This window comes from Solea solea, chromosome 4 (genome assembly GCF_958295425.1).
Source record: "Solea solea chromosome 4, fSolSol10.1, whole genome shotgun sequence".
In the NCBI taxonomy this organism is placed as follows: domain Eukaryota; kingdom Metazoa; phylum Chordata; class Actinopteri; order Pleuronectiformes; family Soleidae; genus Solea; species Solea solea.
In genome coordinates, this window is record NC_081137.1 from 17,157,231 (window position 1) to 17,176,333 (window position 19,103).

Here is a 19,103-nt window from a genome sequence, read left to right on the forward strand (position 1 = left end):
ATGCTTCGTCCCTCCGGGGACCATGTGACCACAGATATCATCAAACAGGAAGCCACTTTTGTGCTGCCCGCAGCTCAGGCAGCCAGTACAGAGGCATCTTGGGGATTATCCTGTTGATCTAAAATGGGCTAAACAGTGAATGATAATGTCTGATAAAAACAAACGGCACGTTTAGTCTAGAATTGTGAAGAGCCGACATTTGAGAAAGCTCATTAACCTAAACAGGATGAGAGTAAACTACTTTTTCTCATGAATCCCTCTCCTCGTCGTACCCCTGGTTGTAATTTATTGACAAAACCTTAGACAAAAACATTCCTCTTCTACACGGAGGCAATTCAGATGGAGTTTTTGGTCAGTATGCACTGCCTGGAGGCTGGTCTCAGTTTATGTTTTTTTTCAAACGGTAGTCTTATTGACATTTGAAGCATGCACATGCCATTGCCATTTCTGGAACGTGAGCATATTAGCATTTGCCTTTAAACCTCAGCATCTGCTGCGTGCTCCTGTGAGCGAACTACGACAAAAGGTGGGTGCCGCATTTCCTCTCTCTGTCTAAAGTTAAAATGGATTTCGGTCTCTGGAGATGAAGCGTCACACCCTGCTTGTTTTCCGAATGCCTTCACCTCGCAACACTGCTGAGCTTTCTTCACAACTCGCCCTTTCAGCGCTGACCTCAGCCGGCTCATCAACAGGGCTCCCTTTTATCTCAGAGGAAAACAGGTGGTTATGATTGTTAACCAGCGCACATACGACAGAGACAGACTCTCCCTCCATGTGTTTTCTATTTGGAATGCTGCATTTGCTAACATGCACACTCAGGTTTGGGAGGGACGTGGAAGATATTTCTGGTTACGCCTGCGACACTGCTCAAAACACCACCGCCCACTCCCGCTCAGCTGTTTTGGCTCATTCCACAGTGAGGGCCATGTGCCACTGTGACTTTATCCCATGGGCTGTTGTTGCACAGATATCCACATGGCTAACTGCTGCCATCTTCTAAATGATTAAAACATTTTTTTGTGAAGCAATAATGAGTGTAAAGCAGCCAAAATTTCCCCGAGACACCTGGCACCTCTTATACGAGTGTCTGCTGAGATCGATTTTCTGACTTGAAACGTCAAATGCTGCCACAGCATGGCACTTCTTTCGGTTTGTCTATGTCTTCCTCTGCCATTTTCTTCTGAGCAGTAGAATGTCAGACCGTGTATGACTTGTCCACAGGGGCCCGCGCATGCCATTCAGAGAGTGCTTCAAACATTTGCTCACAATCTTTGGGTGGGCAGGGAAACATCTGACAGTGTGCACCTCGGAAGGGGGGGGGGGGAGCCACGATCGGCAGTTATCTTGGGGCACGGTGACTCCTGCTACTCCAAATGGCTATTCCACACATGCCAAACTATGAGAAATGCTCAAACGCGAGGCTTGACGATAGGAAAAATGCTTGAAGAGTGTGCTGGGTCACGTCATCCCGATGAGCAGCCCAGTCAAAGCTCTGTGAGTGATGCAATTACTTATCAGCAAAGAAACACAGGGGGAGGCTGAACAACAAACCAGTGGACAGATTTCTCTCTTATCTTATCCATTCAGATAAAGTATAGGCTCCAATTGGATTAAGCTGACAGCCATGAGTGACAACAAAGATAATGTGAAGTCATAAAAATGCCAATTGTGTAGAAGGAGAATTTAACACTTGAAAAAAAGTGTGAAAAATGTATTCTGAACCATTTGCATGATCCGAGTTTACTCTTACAGTTTTACGTTTTTTAAAATTATATTTTTGCACGGGGCTGCAAGTAACAATTATTTTAAGAATCAATTAATCTGACAATTTAGATTTGTGTGAAAAATGACAATGTCCTCAAATATATTGTTTTGTCCACCAATTAAAGATATGAAACTAAAACAACTGGATTTATTTATTTAAATGGTTGGTGACTGATTTATTAGTTGGTTACAACTGATTAATTGTTGCTAGCCCATTTTAATTATGGATTAAATTTGCTCTACATAAATAAAAGTAAGCAGCACTGGGGTGTGAAATGTTTTTTTTTTTGATTTTACATTTACATTTGCTCAGTACTAATCCACTTTAAGCGTCTTCCATGCTCCCCCCCATGTCTTCGCCGTGCTCTTAGCATGAGGCGTCTGACAGATGTCCTCTGAAAGTCTCCACCACTTTCTCTGGAATAGTTTAAGTGAAAAGGCTCAGGTGCAGCCAACAATGGAAAATGTCGATGCATTCCATTAGATCAGATTGGAAAGTCTGATGTAAGCATGTCTACTTAAAATAACAAAGGCTCTCCTCTTTCGCTTCACTGACAGATGACTGAGATATGCAGCCATATTCAGTCGTGCTGGGTTTGGCCTTTACTTGGTGCGGCTGGAGCTGTGTGGATATTAAAATAAAAGCCGCCCCGAAGAATCACAAATTGAGTCTGACCTACACGACAAGAAGAACTCAACAACAAAAAGTAGATTTGGAGCAGAGCTACTCCAAAATACAAGAAACATTCTAATTACAGTCAGTACCCATTAGTGATAAGTGTTTATCAGCACAAATTAGTAATTCACAACACGGCTTGTGGGCCAGCTTCCGTCAAGCCAGATTTGTCCTGTTTCTACACACAGAGGCAGTGCAGGCTGGGAGCTTTAGTCGACCACATGGCTAAGCCCCGTCCAGGCAAGACAAAAGAAATTCTTAAATCTTCAACAGTTCACTGCCCCCCCTGAAATGTCAATTGTGCTACTGCCATGCCCTGCCACAGAATTTCTCAGGGGGAACATCATTAAGAGGACTGACTCTGAACTGTATCACTGGGGGGAAAATAAGGGTATGTCTCGGAGGTGGGAGCAGAGAACAGTTTTTGAGAGCACAGCAACAGATGTGAAACAAGCTCTATACAGCTATTCCTGATTAAAGTGAAGAGAGTAAGCCAATTCACACACGTGAGAGATCACAGCGGCGTCTGTGTCTGCACTTCCCTTTGATCTGCATCTCTATCCTCTCACACCTTCCTTCATCTACACCCATGGGTATGTGTGTGAGAGAGAAAAAAACAAGCAGCCAATTTCATGCCAAACTAACACGGTGACATTATAACAGAGCACACGGATTCATGCACGGACATAAAAAGGACAAATAAAGAAAATTAAAGTAGGGCATCAGACCATCAGGAATGTGTCAGGAATGTTTTGAACCGTGATTTGTGTTTTATCTCTATTATCTAGGATGTAAATAGCCTGTGTGGTTCTGAAATAAGCTGTGACACAAGTTTAAGAGCAGCTAAAAAGCAAAGCTGAGTAAAACCAATCTTGACTAGACATAAAATAAATAGATGATTAAATTGCGGCATTGCCTAGCAACAAGTGGCATTTTGCTGCAAACACAGTGGAATTAAACGATCGGATTTAAAAATGAAAACACATCAGAAGAAATTAACATTTCCAAAAAAAACACATATATAAATGTATCGCAAATGTTAAACCACATTTCCAAAAATAAAAATCTGCTTTTATAATTGATTCCATCCTTTTCTTTCAGCTGAATCTGCTTCCATTGCACTAATTCAAAACTTTTCCACATCCCTGGAGTGTAAAAACTTATATGAAATATTTAAAAACCGTTTAATTTGTGTGCAAACAGCTAATGAAAGAAGGGCTTGGCTCTTGCAGGAGTGTGACTGTGAGACTGATAAAACTTAAAGATACCGAGTCCTCTACTCCCTGGTTAGTAGGAAAGGGGACAGTGAAACGAATTGATTTTCCGACGGCTGTTTCTGTTTACCAGTTCAGCTCCAAGCGTTTTGGAAGGGTCCAGCAGCCGCGGGAGGAGGAGGAGGAGGTGGTGGAGGAGGAGGAGGACACTGGCTGTGGCTGTGGCTCCTCCCGCGGACAGCCTGCTTTATTCCACGGCGGAAAGAAAAACCGTTATCTCGCATCACTACGTCCAACATCCCCCTCCACCACCGCAGCTCCAAACCACCGGTAAATAAGTTAAAAACAGCGCGGGCAGGCGAGACCAACCCTTCCCCTTGTTTTCACTTCACAGCCGTGAAGTTAAAACTTCAGGGAGGTTGAAACTTTTCCCCAAAGAGAGGAAATAAATGCGCCGCTAATTGGGACTGAAGTGGTCCTACTAAACGAACATGTGACAGTTCATTTTACACTCAACACAATTATATTTGTATTAAAAAAACCCACAGTGGAGTGACGTGACTGTAAAACCACGGCTTCTTTTCGTTACCAGACATTTTGACAGCTAGTTGTGCTTAAAATGGCGACTATATTTGTCATTTCGAGGAGAGAATTAAAAACTCTAGTTGACTCCGTGTCGACTCACTCTCCGTCCGTCTGTGTGGAGTTTAACGGTACTTCTGTACCACGTAATGTTACTTCTGAGCCACGGCGTCTTTATCTTTCCTCTCCTTTTTTTTCCCGTGTTAAACGTCGAACCACACACGCCGAATTTGTGTTGAAGGCAAGGACTGAAGGACTGAAGCGGCAGACACTTAAAAAAAAGATTTTTGTGTTACTTACAGTGAGTTGTGAGGAGAGCCAGGAGGCAAGTCAGACGTGCTTTCGCCATCTTGGAGTCGATGCAATGCTCGGTGTGTGTGACTGGCCGTGCGCAAAGTAGCTCACAGAGCTGTGGTGGCGATGGAGAGAGGCAGAGAGACGCAGGCACAGAATGGGAGAGGGAGAAAGGGGGAGAGGGAGAGAGGGGAGGGGTTATCTATTATACTTGGTTTCCATAGCTACCGGAAGCATCACTCACACAGGCAAGAATTTATAGTTGACACTTTGTGGGAGGCTTTTACTGCTGTGGCTTTATACTGTAGGTGTATATGCAGCAGCTGGGAGCTCAGATAGAGAGCTACAGTCATGCATGTGTTTGAAGAGAGGTCAACAACAAAGTAAAAGATTACTGAACACTAATGTGGCCACTCATAGCACGGATTGTGATTATTTTATTATTAATTAATGTGTAGATTACTTTCTTGGATAATATGGCGGTTGTTTTATCGACACAATGGTGAATTTGCTGTTCCGAAAAACTTACGTCGGTCTGAAATGTTTTGTTTTTGTCAACACACCAAAGATACTCACAATACCAGGGGTCTGCAACCTATGGAGTCCCTAAAGGGACATAGTGATATATTTTCTTTTTGTGTTCCCTTGCAATATTACCTCGCAAACAGTTTTGCGTTACCTTTGCAATGTTTTATATATTTATTATTTAGGGCCTAGACAGAAAATCAGCCTCAAACCAACCTTTAGTATGAAAAGAGTCATTTTTATGAATGTGCAAAGTAACTACAACATATTCACATTTAAAGTTCCAGTTTTAATGTGGATGAGCATGAATATTCGATTATTTGTTTGATTATACATAAAAAAAACAAGTTAATGTGATCTTTTTATCCTCCTAGTTATATGGTGAAGCTTTGAGTCTACTCCTGAGTGGAACAGGATTCATATGGAGCCATTCTACATTTGCATTTTTATTTACTTAGTGTTGTGTTGCAGATCAAGGAGGAGGATTCCCGCTCCGACAGCTCAGACACGTCAAAGCAACATTTGCCTTTCAGCGTGGTAGGATGTTCCCACAGCAGCAAGCAGGTTCACGAAGAGTGGCAGTGACATTTCAACCTGGTTTTTATGTAAAGATTAGTCAATTTTAGGTTTTTAAGAAACATTTAACACACCGTTAACCCGAGTGGAGATGAAGAGAGGAGAAGAGAAAGGGCAGAGCACTACAAACAGTGGCAACCTATGCACCTAGCCGACCTATCCTACACTGGTCCCACATGCAGGAATCAGACTTTCACTGATTTTAAAAACATTTTAAAAATATGTGTTAAATGAGCAAAGTAAATATTACACAGTTTGAGTAAAATGTAGAATCTGCAATAGAAATGTAGATTTAAAATGTTCTACCTTGTCTGAAGTTCCCATTCCAGGCACAGAAGATTGTTGACCACACACGCTCCCCATTAAGTGTACATGCACAATTTGCTCCTCTTCCACCGCAGCTTAAATGTAAACATAAACCAGTGTGGATTTTATGTAATGAAGTGGAAAATGACTACACAAAGAAAGAACAATGACATTCTTTCTGGTGTGCAAAGACCACTGTGAATGGAGGAACCCTCTGTTTGTTACAATCTGACATCCAACCATTAGATGTCACCAATTCTTGCACACTTGACCTTTAACCCTTAATGCTGACGCGTCTCGGATTTATGCCGCAGGCACACCCTTGATGAATTGCAGGTCGCATCATCAGGCTTTTTTTTTTCTGGCTTATGTGTTGTTGAGTCAGAGTTATGGTTAATTTTAAATCACTTTTGTTTCATACAACTGGGAGTAGCAATAATTGTGCAGAAATCACAAAATAGAATGTCTTATATTACACATAAAATATACATATATATATATTTTTTTGAGTACTTTGTTGTACAGGTGACACTCTTATAGCCTCTGTATATACACTTTAAAAGCGAGCCTAAATTCTGGGCTCTAAGGGTTAAAAACTAAAATCATACTTATTTTCCAAAAGATAAACTCAAAACAATAAATTGATTTTTCAAAAAAATATTAAATTAGAAACCAATGAAAAATACATGTAATATACGTATAAAATAATAAAGCATTCTTTTCCAAGATATACAAAAATAAGGGGGCTACAACTGTAGCTTATGTTGGGATTCTTAGAGCTTGGTACTTGGTACCTTGTCAGCACTGAGACTAACAGTGTTGTGCTGTCTTTCAACGAAATATCCACTTCCTATTTTGGACTGGCTGTAAATCACATCTCTGTCAAGGCCTGCCCCATATGTTGTATGCTGGGTGACAGGCGTTGCAGCCACGTCAACCCGGAGCTCTCTTACCTCATGCACATGATCGAACAGCCACAGTCCTGAGTCCCACCTCGCTGTCATAGCAGATTTGGTTTTGCTCAACTGGCCCTCACTCTCACATTCATAGGCAACATCAAGCAAGTTTTCTCCCTCTGAGCCTTGTTATAACTCTGCATTGACAGCAGATATAGCCAGGAATATAAATGCTACTGAAACCATGTCTACTAGTCAGCTATTCTCAAAGAGCTCCACGCCAGTGACACCTGCATCTGCGTGCGGCACAAACACAGAAGTCCACGATCGATTGACATGATCACACAGTGTGTATCCAAACTGCATCAGTACATCATTATCAAAGACTCCAATCTGACATGATTTGCAGTACTCAAATTTGTACTCGCATTACAATGGCTCATCTAAATATAGAAGTGTATCCAATTATGCCGGCATGCATATGAATTGTGTTATATAACATATGCAGATCTGTAATTCATTTGCGGACGAGATTCTAGCGTGGATCAGGTGTGGTCGGTGCCTGAAGTGGGAAAAAATAAGTGCAAGTACTTCCCTTTATCCGTATGAGGCGTGTATGTCTATCAGTTGTATGCTTAAATCATTCAATCATGTACATATTAGCTGAGATGTTCCTCTTTCAGCTTCTCCCTTTAGGGGTCACCACAGCAGGTCATCTGCCTGATGGATATAGTTCTTGTTTAAAAATAAAAATAATAACTCTGGACACTAAAATCAAACATTAAACTCTCACAAGAATGGGTGAATGTCACATATACTGCATCCTGAGATATGATTGTACCAGCAGCTCGTGAGTCTTGCCGGCTGACTTCGAGCAGTGTGTACCATTTAAATCACATTGTTGCCTAAAAGGGATCATTTAAAGATAATGCTTATTAATACCCACATTAGAAACTTTTCCAATTTCTTTTTTCAAAATAAATTAAATCAGGCCACCTTCTTTTCATGAGTGAAATAAAAACAAGGGTGAGGGAAACATGACATGATGATTAAAGATAATCAATTGGAATGTAAATCCATCAATTTATCCATAATCCATTCATGCCAAACACGAGCCAGGAGACACAGGGCGAGAGGCAGGGTTCACCCTGGTCAGGTCGCTAGCTCTCAAGGGTCCAAATGACCAGTGAGTACCTGGATGTCATTTGTCCTTGTTAGTGCGCTGAGCTTACGATTCTAAACGTTGCAAAAGATGTGTAAAGCAAGGCATTTACCCACAGTGTACTTATATGAAAGTCTTAACCCAGGAAACCAAACAATAAGAAGATCATACGCTTATATAAACATACATATGGGTATTTTAGTCAACTTCTGCCAATAAACCTTCCTGAATGTTACACAATGGATCTTTAAATACAAAATTAGGAATTATGAAAATGAAACAAATATATACAGTTGGAGCAGGGACACATGCAGGGCAGTGGGACCCTGGTACCAGACCTTCTTAATCGAACCCTAGTTCATTTGCTCGGAAAGTCCGACTCTGGTCCACCTCTGGTCCACGCAGGGCCTTGTGGGTAAACGCAACCAAAACATAGCCAGGAGAAATGGCTGAGCCCATTGTTGCAACGTATACGTGTCGTATGTTCACATAAAACGATAGGATGTGACGCAGCTCCATGTTTTTTGCGTAAACATAAATTGCCCTGCATTAACCAATAGATGAGAGTTCTCTTGTTCATTGTTTGTCTTCTCCTTCAGTAATCCTTGGTGCAGCGCCACCTCAGGCGAGGAGGGGAATACATTATTCAAAAGGTTTGGTTTGTTTCACTGAAGTGTGAAAGCAAACTCGGACGGGCTGAATGTTGCAACCTCCAATTGAACCGAGGCCCCGCTCGTGCAGAGTCTAGCGGACTATTGGGTGTGAAAACGACCGGATACACACACTACATCCATTCTCACTGTGAACTGAGGCTTTTATGACTAACACCGAACGTGTTAAACCGAAACTAGCAGAGGAACACTTCTATGTAAAGGTTATAGCTCTGCCTCACTACATTTGGTGTTTACTTACTGGAAACATGCATGGTTAAAAAATAATAATATATATGTATATATATATATATATGTATATGTATATATATATATATATATATATATACACATATATACACATATATACACTGTACATGCGAGATAAATGTTTAATAACTGATCATGAAAGTGTGCTTTTCCCCCTGTTATCTTGTTAAGACAAAGAGAACTGGACCAAAGGGCTTTCATATACTGTGCTCCCACAGACTGTGGGGAGATGATGTAAAACCGAGCACTGTTTTTTTTTTTTAAAAATGGTTATGAAGGATGTCAGGGCAGATTCAATACGAGCCTAATTATACTTTCTGTAGCTTAAAACTATTTCAGCTCACTTCCTGCTCCTGCTGATACAACCACTTGACTGTGCGTATCATGACTTTTGACTGCATGAGACTCTAATTGTGTTTTTGCTCATTAATATTTATGTAATTATGCTAAGTGTGCACAGCTGCAGCGCCTGTCATGATTCCCGTTTCTTTTCCAAGGTTTCTGTAACAGTTGGAGGAGTGGTTTTTAAATTTGCGATTAAGTGACTCACAGCAAAAACCACAGCATTAGTATTGTACGGACACAATGGAACACATACTGTACGTGTCAACAATTAGACTTCCGGCTGTGATTTTTAGGCAGCCATTTGTGGTTCCTATGTCTAGTGTTCTATAGACGTTTAGGAACCAATACTGAATTGAGACTGTGAGAGAGACAAGTCAAAGCCAAGATTTGTTTACTATAATATTGGCCAGACTCTCTCTAAAGTACAGAGCCCATGTCTATAGGGCTGAGCCTGCTCACCACACTGAAAGCATACAGTAAATTTGCTCAGCAGATATCAGTGGTTTAGGAAAGCAAACTTTATTAAGACAATTGTGGCATCTCTCCCAGACAAGCATCTCCTTGTTGTGTCATCTCCATGACCCTTTTTCTAACTAAAAGTATGTTGTTGGTTGCATTTGAATCATCACAGTAATAATTGAGTGAAAAAAGTGACTGAAAATGTAATCAAGACCTTCAAAAAGTACTAAAAGTACGACAGCACTACCTACTTCTGCCATTCATGTATCCATGGTAACATGTGATGGCATCCCAAAAAGGACTTGAAATTCCAGCTGAGCCTTTTATAGCTATCATACCAAATGAATCCTATGAACAAGGCATGGCAGCATTTTTGTTGTTTTGGTATTCATTGCTTTACCGTCTGGTGAAATTAAACAGTAATTCTTCATGCCAATGTTGATTATATCTTGGGTTTTTTTGTTGTTGTTTTTTTAGCACTGCTCTGTTTCTCTCCCCTCTCCTCACATCACATCTCTGTCAAAAACTGTGGTGTATTGCATTCTGCAGCAATGTGCCATATCTCATGTCACACATGCCTGCCATACACTCCAACCTGAACATGCTTCAGTGCACACATATTCACATCTTCAGAGAGAACTTTGACATCTTACATTTTAAGACGGAATAAAACCTTAAAGTGACAGGTCACTGTCTTGAAGTGTGTATAACGAGGTACTGACACACACACACACAATACAGCTGCCTGCGGGAACACAAGGTAAAACAGGTTTTAGATCAGGGTCACGGAATAAAATCTACTCATGCCTAAATCTATAATACCTCAAATATTAGTTTGTAAATCGCTCACTTTCATGCACCAATAGCTAGGGAGAAAATGTGTCTTTTTAAATTGCTGATCTCGCTGCTTCGTGTGGTAAAGATGTAAACACTTCGGTGTGGGAAGTGAGTGCAATAAATGAACTCTGTTAGAAAGGATCGAAACAATCTGGGTTAACTTTCTGCCATTCTTTGGTTTATGGATTAGATTTATGTGGGTGGAGCTTTTTTACCCCCTTCTGTTTATTAAGTAAGCTTCTGCTTCAAAGCATCACATGCATGGGTTTTCTGTTCAGGCTGCTCTAAAAACAAGGCCCTTGCTCAAAGTACATTAAAAATATTTATTCTTAAACTGAATTATTAATGGTAGTATATTCAATGTTTGCCAATACACCTTGTTAACTTAACACAATCAACACTTAACAATGAATTCTATGCAGTAGCCTAGTTAGTTGGCGACTGGGGCACTGCTGAGTTGTTTTGGTTAATTGGATGTGCTCTTGTGCTACTCACTTCCTAGTATGTCTTGACCCATATGGTTCCCAAACTGTGGTATGTGTACCACCAGTGGTACGTGAGCTTCCTCTGGTAGTACTTGGAGACAAGTCAGAAATACTGTTCTACTCTATATGTGTGTATGTCTCAGGTGGTACTTGCTATAAAAAGTTTGAGAACCTCTGCTGGTCTAGACAGCAGGCAAATGACTGCACTGTGTGGCAGCTGCTGTCCTTGAACTTTCTGCATGCTGCCCTTGTTTTGTTCTCAGCCTATGGTGATAACTTTATCCAGCCTCGCTCTGACCTGGTGGAAGCAACAATTTAAGCATGCTAACATGCTCCCATGGACAAGAGTAACACAGTGATGTGTGTCAGGTATGTACGTATATAACAACTCACAGTGCTGGGGAGCAAAACGCCCAAGAGATCGAGGAAATCCATGAAGGTCGAGCAGCTTATCGCAAAAAAAAGAAAAGAAAATGGACATTCTGAATAAATCTGACCCTTACAATGCCCCCAGTGTCCTTCATTATGGAAACAGCTGCCAACACTTCTCTGATAAACTTTCCCTCATGCTACTCTGGAGAACAATTAGACATTGCATTAAAAACATGTTAAATAAACACGATAGCCTAGCGGTGATCCACCTCGTCTCGCATTTCTCCGACAGCGTGGTTTTCTGCCAAAAAAGGCATTATTGTGATTCCAACAGTCACACTACAGGAGTGGGCTACTGGAGCAATCGGAGATAACGAGACACAGCTGAGAAGAGTTGGGCACAGGTGTGTGTAATCAGGGAAAAGCACTGGGGCAGGAAGTTAAAGTAAACACAGCCAGGAAGGCAAAGTAAAACAGGAAGTAAACTGTATACTCAAGGAAATACAATTCAAAGTAAAGCCATTACTAATATGAACCACCCAATGTACAAAACAACTGAAACTATTTCCTGTCTCTTGTCCAAGGTCAGCTGAGATTATACACGGAAAGTTAGGAATCATACGCGACCATATCAGAAAAGAGAATCGGGGTTATCTTTTGAGTTGAGTGAAGTCAGCATGTAACGTCACATGTACATGTACTCTTTACACTTCAGTTGTTTCCACATAACAATGACGTTCAATGTCTCCCAGAGTGCAGACACACATACACGACTGAATTATGCACAACACGCATCAGGTTCCCCAGTGTTGATGAGTGTGGAGGAAGAAGAAGAGGAAGAAGAACCCACTCACTCACTCTCATGCATTGTTGTACGCAGACACTACATTTCCTCTTTTGTTTCCTCTGTGTTCCCGGTGTCTTCTGAATAATAGAAGCGGCTGGAGACTTATTGCATTCTCAGATTTACTTCCAGCACTTAGAACAACAGCAGTCGCTTGTTCTCGAAAAAAAAAGAAATAAGAAAAGAAAGAGACGCTGAGCAATGCACTTCACTTTCTACCTGTACTCTTCATCTCTATGTTTTTCTGGGCATGCTGTCCTTGACAGTTTATTCCGAACTGGTAAAGAGAGAGAGAGAAAAATCATATACTGTCATTTTCTAACCAATGTCATACTGAAATAAGTGACTGCGCAGTCTGCAACACACAAAGCTTAACCGCAGCGTAGGAGTGTCATATCACATCTCGGTCCTGAGAGATCAATAAATTACCTTTTAATGAATCCCGTAACTGCTACCCAATACACTGTAAATTATTTCCAGGATTTCACAAGGCTTTAACTGCGATGAGGATAATACGGGGCACTCCTGTAAAGTGATTTTTAAGTGTGTGTTGTTGTTTTATTACAGTTAAATACAGCACGTATACAGGGGATATACAGCTAAATAACATAATACTGTATATTGTGTGGCCTCTACTGTGAAGTGACAGTAAACAGCAGTGAAAAAGTGATGAACTGATTGCTAATGCAAATGTAACTCATTGTGAATGTACTGTCAGATATTGTACAGTGGAACTATTGTCCTAACGCTGCTAAACAAAGTGTGAGTTGTGGCGGCGGTTTACGAACAGTGTGTCAAAATAAAAGCCTGGACACAGACAGACAGCTCTCTGGGAAATGAGGCAAAAGTCAGCAGCAAAGGAGGAGATGCAGCATCAGAGTATGACGCTGACAAAGTGGTTACAAGCAGACTGAATATCAACAATCAAGCCCCTTTTTCCCAACGTGAGAGACAGAGAGAGAGAGTCTGGTTGTTCAGGATGACTGCTCATTTTATCATGACACACAATATTGAGCATATGGAAGTGTGTGTGCATGTGTATTATGGGCTACAGCTGGTGTTATTGTGAAACCTTCACGAGTTGAACTATGACAGGAATTCTATCCACACACACACACACAGCCTATTTTGGTTATAGTATTTAATGTAATACTTGTGTTTCTATTCATCCTCCCCATTTCTCGCTTTAATTACGTAATTCTCTGTGGATGTGGTTTCTGTGGAGAAATGATTAGACGAAAGACAAAGAAACAATGAAAACATGAGCATTCATGGTGTTTCTGCACGTACTTCTTCTTTTGGGATTTAACGGCAGTTTGCGTCGCAACACTCCCCAGTCGGTCATATTGTGTCTTCTTTTTCATCTCCTGTTCTCCTCTGTCCTCCTTCTGTCCCGTCCTCTTATTATGACACAACACAACACTGACTCTGAGGGAACAGAACAGTACCTGTGCCCTGAATGGATGAATCCTGCGACTGCTGCATCTTCACACAAAAGTGACCAACCTGGAACCACGAGGGACAGGAATCCTCACTGTTGCCTCTTTCACAAAAATGGAAATACATTCCATCCTTGCTCTGAGATTCAGACTACATCCATACTTTGCTTTGAAAACACATATTCTGCTCAGAATAAGGCTGCCATCCACACGACCCCTGTGTTTTAGGGCCCCAAAAATGGAAATGTTTCAGTTTGACTCTGTTAAAGCTCACTGTCGGTTTCAGTTTTAAGTTGTTGCTGGCCTAAAATTTATATAACTTATTTTTCACCTTTGTATCTCATTGTACTTTTTGAAAGTAAGCAAACAACAACTACCAAGGAGATAACCTGAATGGTCTCTACATACAGTTAGAATGTAAACCCTTTGGATTTACCTGGATTTCTGCATAAATTGGTACTGAAATGTGATGTGATCTTCATCTAAGTCAAAATAAACAATAGACAAACACAGTCTTATTAAACTAATACCTCACAATCAGAGCACAGAAGAAAAATATTCTTTTTTGAGTGGCCTCAAGAGAACGATTCACACCAGACATCCCAGGAATTGCTGCACTGAAACTGTTTTTTTTAAAAGAGGAATGGTCCAAAATTCATTGTGCAGGTCTGATCTGCAACTACAGGAAACGTTTGATTGAGGTTATTGCTGCCAAAGGAGGGCCAACCAGTTATTAAATTAACTTGTTCCACCCTGCACTATGAATGTTTTCATCGTGTGTTCAATAAAAACTTGAAAACATATAATTTGACTATTGTCTATTGTTGTGACTTAGATGAAGACCAATTTATGCAGAAATCCAGGTCATTCCTAAGGGTTCACAGACTTTTTCTTGCAACTGTACATGATTTAGGCGTGTTAGTATGGACACAGATTACACAGATTACACAGAGCTGAAATGCTCAGGTACGGACTATAGATGTATATAAACAGTGGATGTAGTCTTGGGGGTTTGCCAGAGGAAGCCAACCTGGAAGTCAAAATATAGTGAATCGCCACCAGTGGTTGATTCCACAGGGTGTAATATATATATATATATATATATATATATATATATATATATATATATATATATATATATTAAAAAAAACGGACAAAAGGGACAGGGAAAGGTGGGGGCAGATGATCGACCCCTAAATGGAGAAATTAATTAAGTAATTATTAATGTATTAAGACTTGACTTGACTGCCACTTCATCTGCAGATCATTTTCACTTGAAACTGTTTTCAATAGATAATGCCGTCGTGTGAACGCAGCCCCGTTTCCTTTCACATCATTCCTCTCGTGTTTGTTGCAAACTCTCATTTATATCAGCATCATTCTTTGGCTATGCTACTTCCCAGCTACGTCCTCCCTTCCACCTCCTCCTCCTCCTCCTCCTCCTCCCCCCCCCGATCAGTAACACATCTCTCACTCCTCCTGACTCCATTCATCACATTTTTTGATTGTGAACTAACCACCTCCCATAATTTCCCAGAGGCCGCGGGGTCAAGGACCCTACAGTATGAAATGTGCAGCTCATAAAGACCCACCCAGCTCTCGCCCGTGGCTCTCGGTCCACATGTGGCTCATTCATGCTCGCTGTCAGCTCCCATTACCTAATTGGAATTGAGATGCATCTGGCCTGCAATTTTTTGCCTGCACTGCGCTCCTGGTGGAGATACACTCTGAACTCCCCCCCCAACCCTCCTTTAGAGGGCACATTAGGACTCTTTTTCATGTATTCCTGCTGGGAGAGGAACTTTCTCTCTGATGTGTGGTCAAAAAGTCATGTACACGCATAAAAAGAGAGAGAGAGAGGGTACAGAGCGGATCAGAGCTGACTGCGGGAAGCCAATTCCTGTGGTTCACTACAGTTAATAAGAGAGATGTTTAATTCATGAGATCTATCGTGCTACAGTGGCTTCAACTTCAATGTTGCTGTATATACATATATATATATATATATATATATATATATATATATATACATATAAAAATAAATTAAGCTTCTGTGCTTGAAACTTTCAAGTGTCAGGATCAGTGACCTTGCACATCCAGGTCTGAGATCCATCGTGGGCTCCGTGCGTCATGATCCTGAATGAACATGTTACATAACCCGGTCATGGAAAAAAAAAAAAAGAAGCTTGACTCACTTTATTTAAGGTAATTTATTATTTTTTTCACATCAAACAGACGATGGCTCATTAATGTCATTAATTTTCGAAGAGAAAGTACTGGCAAATGACCCAAATTGGAAAGTGTCTGAGGAACGGCTTTTGTAATGAAACGAGAGAGCTGTTAATTAGAAGCGATAATTCCGTTCCCCTCTTCAGCTTGTCAGTCATAACCGCCACACTTGTTTAGCTTGTGTTGCTCTGACACGTAGGTACAGAAGGGATTCATTTATAGCTGAAAGAAAATGAAAATGGTTTCCAGTCTTATTTATAAAAATGCTGTGGGAGTAGTGAGGCGAGCTTTCGACGTTTCATTCTCTCCTTTGACAAACAAGTGCATATTCTCCGTCTGGATAAGATAAGTTACATTTCCCACGTCTTTAAAAGTCTTGTCATTTGTCTTAAGATTTAGGAGCCTAAAAGACGCCGATGAAGAGCAAGAATAATAGGGCCACCTTTTAAATCTACAGCCTCTCCTTGAACGCTGAAGGCTCGTCAGTTGTGAGGGGTGAGACGCTGAAGGAGCACAAGAGGGACGGCCCATATCTGACTCTCATTTTCTCTGAGATTAAATGTGGAGCCCTTCAGCGATAAAAAACACCCAAAAGGCCAACATAATTCTGTCCGACACAAGAGTCTGAATGGCTTTTAAACTGAACATCTCTCAGTTCACAGCAGCAGTGGAATGACTTTTGGAATAATGGAAACACTGTGGGAAGCAGTCTGAGCTTCTATTCCATATCCTTGATATCAGGCGTCACTTGTTTGTTATTGGTCAGTGCTAGTCGGACGTTTTGGTCGCACTATTTCTAACAACCTTTCTTTCTAGTCACTTATTTTCATCAACTATGGGCACTTTTAACTGAAATGTCACCAGAATCTTAACGAGTAAACATTTTGACCGACTAGTGGTATTCTGGACCAAACTATGAGTTAAGTCGTAAACTAGTGAGCTGCAAAATCTATTTTATTTAGTGCTGTCAGTTGAACGTGGAACTATAGTTTTCATCTGCACAATTGTTCTTTAATATCTTCAGTTTGGAATAACATATTGTCTTTTCCCTTTTTTTCTTTCTGTTTTGTTGTTGTGTATTTCCTTGTCTGTCAAACTTCCTGTTTTACTTTGTAGTTTTTATTCCTTGTCCATCGTTCTTGTCTTGTTTTACCTCCTGCCTCCCCCCCCCCCACTACTGTCCCTGGTGGTCTTCACCTGTCTCTTGTTTTCTCATGACTCGTCATTGTCAGTGCCAGTTTGTCTCTTCGGGCATTGTGTCCATGTGTCCTCTGTGTTTTTCATTTCCTTCAGTGTGTCTGTTTTTGCCTGTACCCTGAAAAGACTCCAACGCGGACTTGAGTTCCGATTTAAGCTGCCTCCACTTCCCCTGCTCTGTTTGGCGGCAGCACTTGTGAAACACACAGTGCACGAGTCGAGTGGACACTCGTGGTACTCTCAGGAATGGAGAATTCATCACTTTCAAATGTGTCCACATAAGCTCCTCTTTTACATGTCAAATTCACCCCCGTACAGGTTACCATGGTGACGCCTTTTTCCATGCGCTTTTTCTGAAGTAGACGGCGTTCTACATGGGTGATTAGGTGTGTCAGTCAGTTTTCTTTTAATATTTGATCAGTTTTACACGTCTTAAATATGAAGATCCTAAAAAAAACCCAAAAAGTCCTTAGATTTAGCAGCAGGCGTTTCCTGAGAAGGCAGCTGTGCCTGACTTTGACACGCTCCTTGTTCTTCCTCTGTGGTAATGACTTGCCTTGTGTGAGAGGGTAAATGTGTGTGTGTGTGTGTGTGTGTGTGTGTGTTTGTGCATGGATGATCTCACGTAAGCTTACCGAGTGGGCTTCACCCGCTTCATCCTCACTGACCACCTCCCACAGTGCCATCTGGCACCCTTTTTTCAGACAACAGCGGCCTATACTCTCTTGCCTTTATTTTGCCTTGCTCTACTTTATGTGTGTGTGTTTGTGTGTGTGTGTGTGTGTGTGTGTGTGTGTGTGCACTGAACCGAGCCACAGTTCTCTTCTATTACAGTCTTATAAATTGCCCCAATTCTGCAATTTATTGATCTTGCCCCTTATCTCCCAGTGCAGCCTGGGTGCCGTGGACACCCAGGCTGCACATTTCTCACCAACTTCTATTTATTTGACAGGTAAACACACGTGGGAACACCTCAACCATATAATGAAAGCAAGGGTTTCTATTTGTTTGCTCAAATCCCACACAAATGTGTGTTATAGTGAATCTTTAATGGCGCTATAAATATTCATTGATGATTATCTAGGATCCTTACTGATAAATTAGAACAATTTCCAACTATGTCTGTGTTGTAATACATATTTGGAGTGCGGCAGATGGTTTCCATCCAGCATGAAAATAACATTTAAAAGGTTTCACAATATGTGCATGGTTGTTGTTGTTGTTAAGGGCTCCCACTTCACACTTGGTTTCCAGGTCTAATTTTAGCCCTAACTTGCTCCCCCCCCCCTTCCCCTCCTCCCAAGGATCAAGGTTTTGCCTTGGGGGTGATGGTGCTACGACGAGAGCTAAATGCAGAGGTTGAGCTTCTCCGTGATAGCAGCGTGCCAGCCTCATTCTGGGTGGTTCTGTGACGGATTTACCAAGCATTAAAAATGATTACTCGAGACATATGATGTCCCCCTGAGAGAATATAAAAAAACCAAACTGTCCCATGTCTTTTGATTTGAATTCATTCAATACTACTTATTTTCTTGGTCCAACATTTTGATTCCATCCCCTCCGAGCGTGGCATTACGGGTCTGAGCAAGAATTACTGGAGACAGGAGCGCAACTATTATTTACCCAAAGGAACACAAAAGTGCCTCCGATTATTTTTCCACGTCTTACTATATGGGGGAGTGGGACACGCTTGCCATGGCGGATTTTTTGTGACAGAAGCTTTCACTTTTCCCGTCTATCACTCCGTAAGACATGAGGGATATAAATACACCGCTTTAGATACGCTTGTCTCCATCCTCCTCCAATCCTGTCTCGCACGGTCCCTCTGATTGCAGACAACTCGCCTCTTGTGGCGTCCTCACGGAGGCTGGAGGTCCAGCTGACTGCAGGGGGGGTCGGGTGCTGGTGCTTTGCCCTCCACGACTCCACGATAACAACCTCAAAATAGCAGAAGCCGCGGTCGCCATTCGGCCACTGCAAT

At 41.4% G+C, this 19,103-nt stretch overlaps 1 protein-coding gene across 1 annotated transcript in view; it reads right to left on the reverse strand.

Moving 5' to 3' along the window:
* Positions 1-17,808, reverse strand: part of jam3b (junctional adhesion molecule 3b) — a 47,433-nt gene extending 29,625 nt beyond the window's left edge. Inside the window, exons 1-2 of the mRNA XM_058627876.1 lie at positions 17,758-17,808; positions 4,537-4,732 (exon numbers count right to left, since the gene is read on the reverse strand). Coding sequence (XP_058483859.1) covers positions 4,537-4,732; positions 17,758-17,808 — 247 coding nt within the window. The remainder of the gene's footprint in view (positions 1-4,536; positions 4,733-17,757) is intronic.
* Between the last annotated feature and the right edge of the window lie 1,295 nt (positions 17,809-19,103).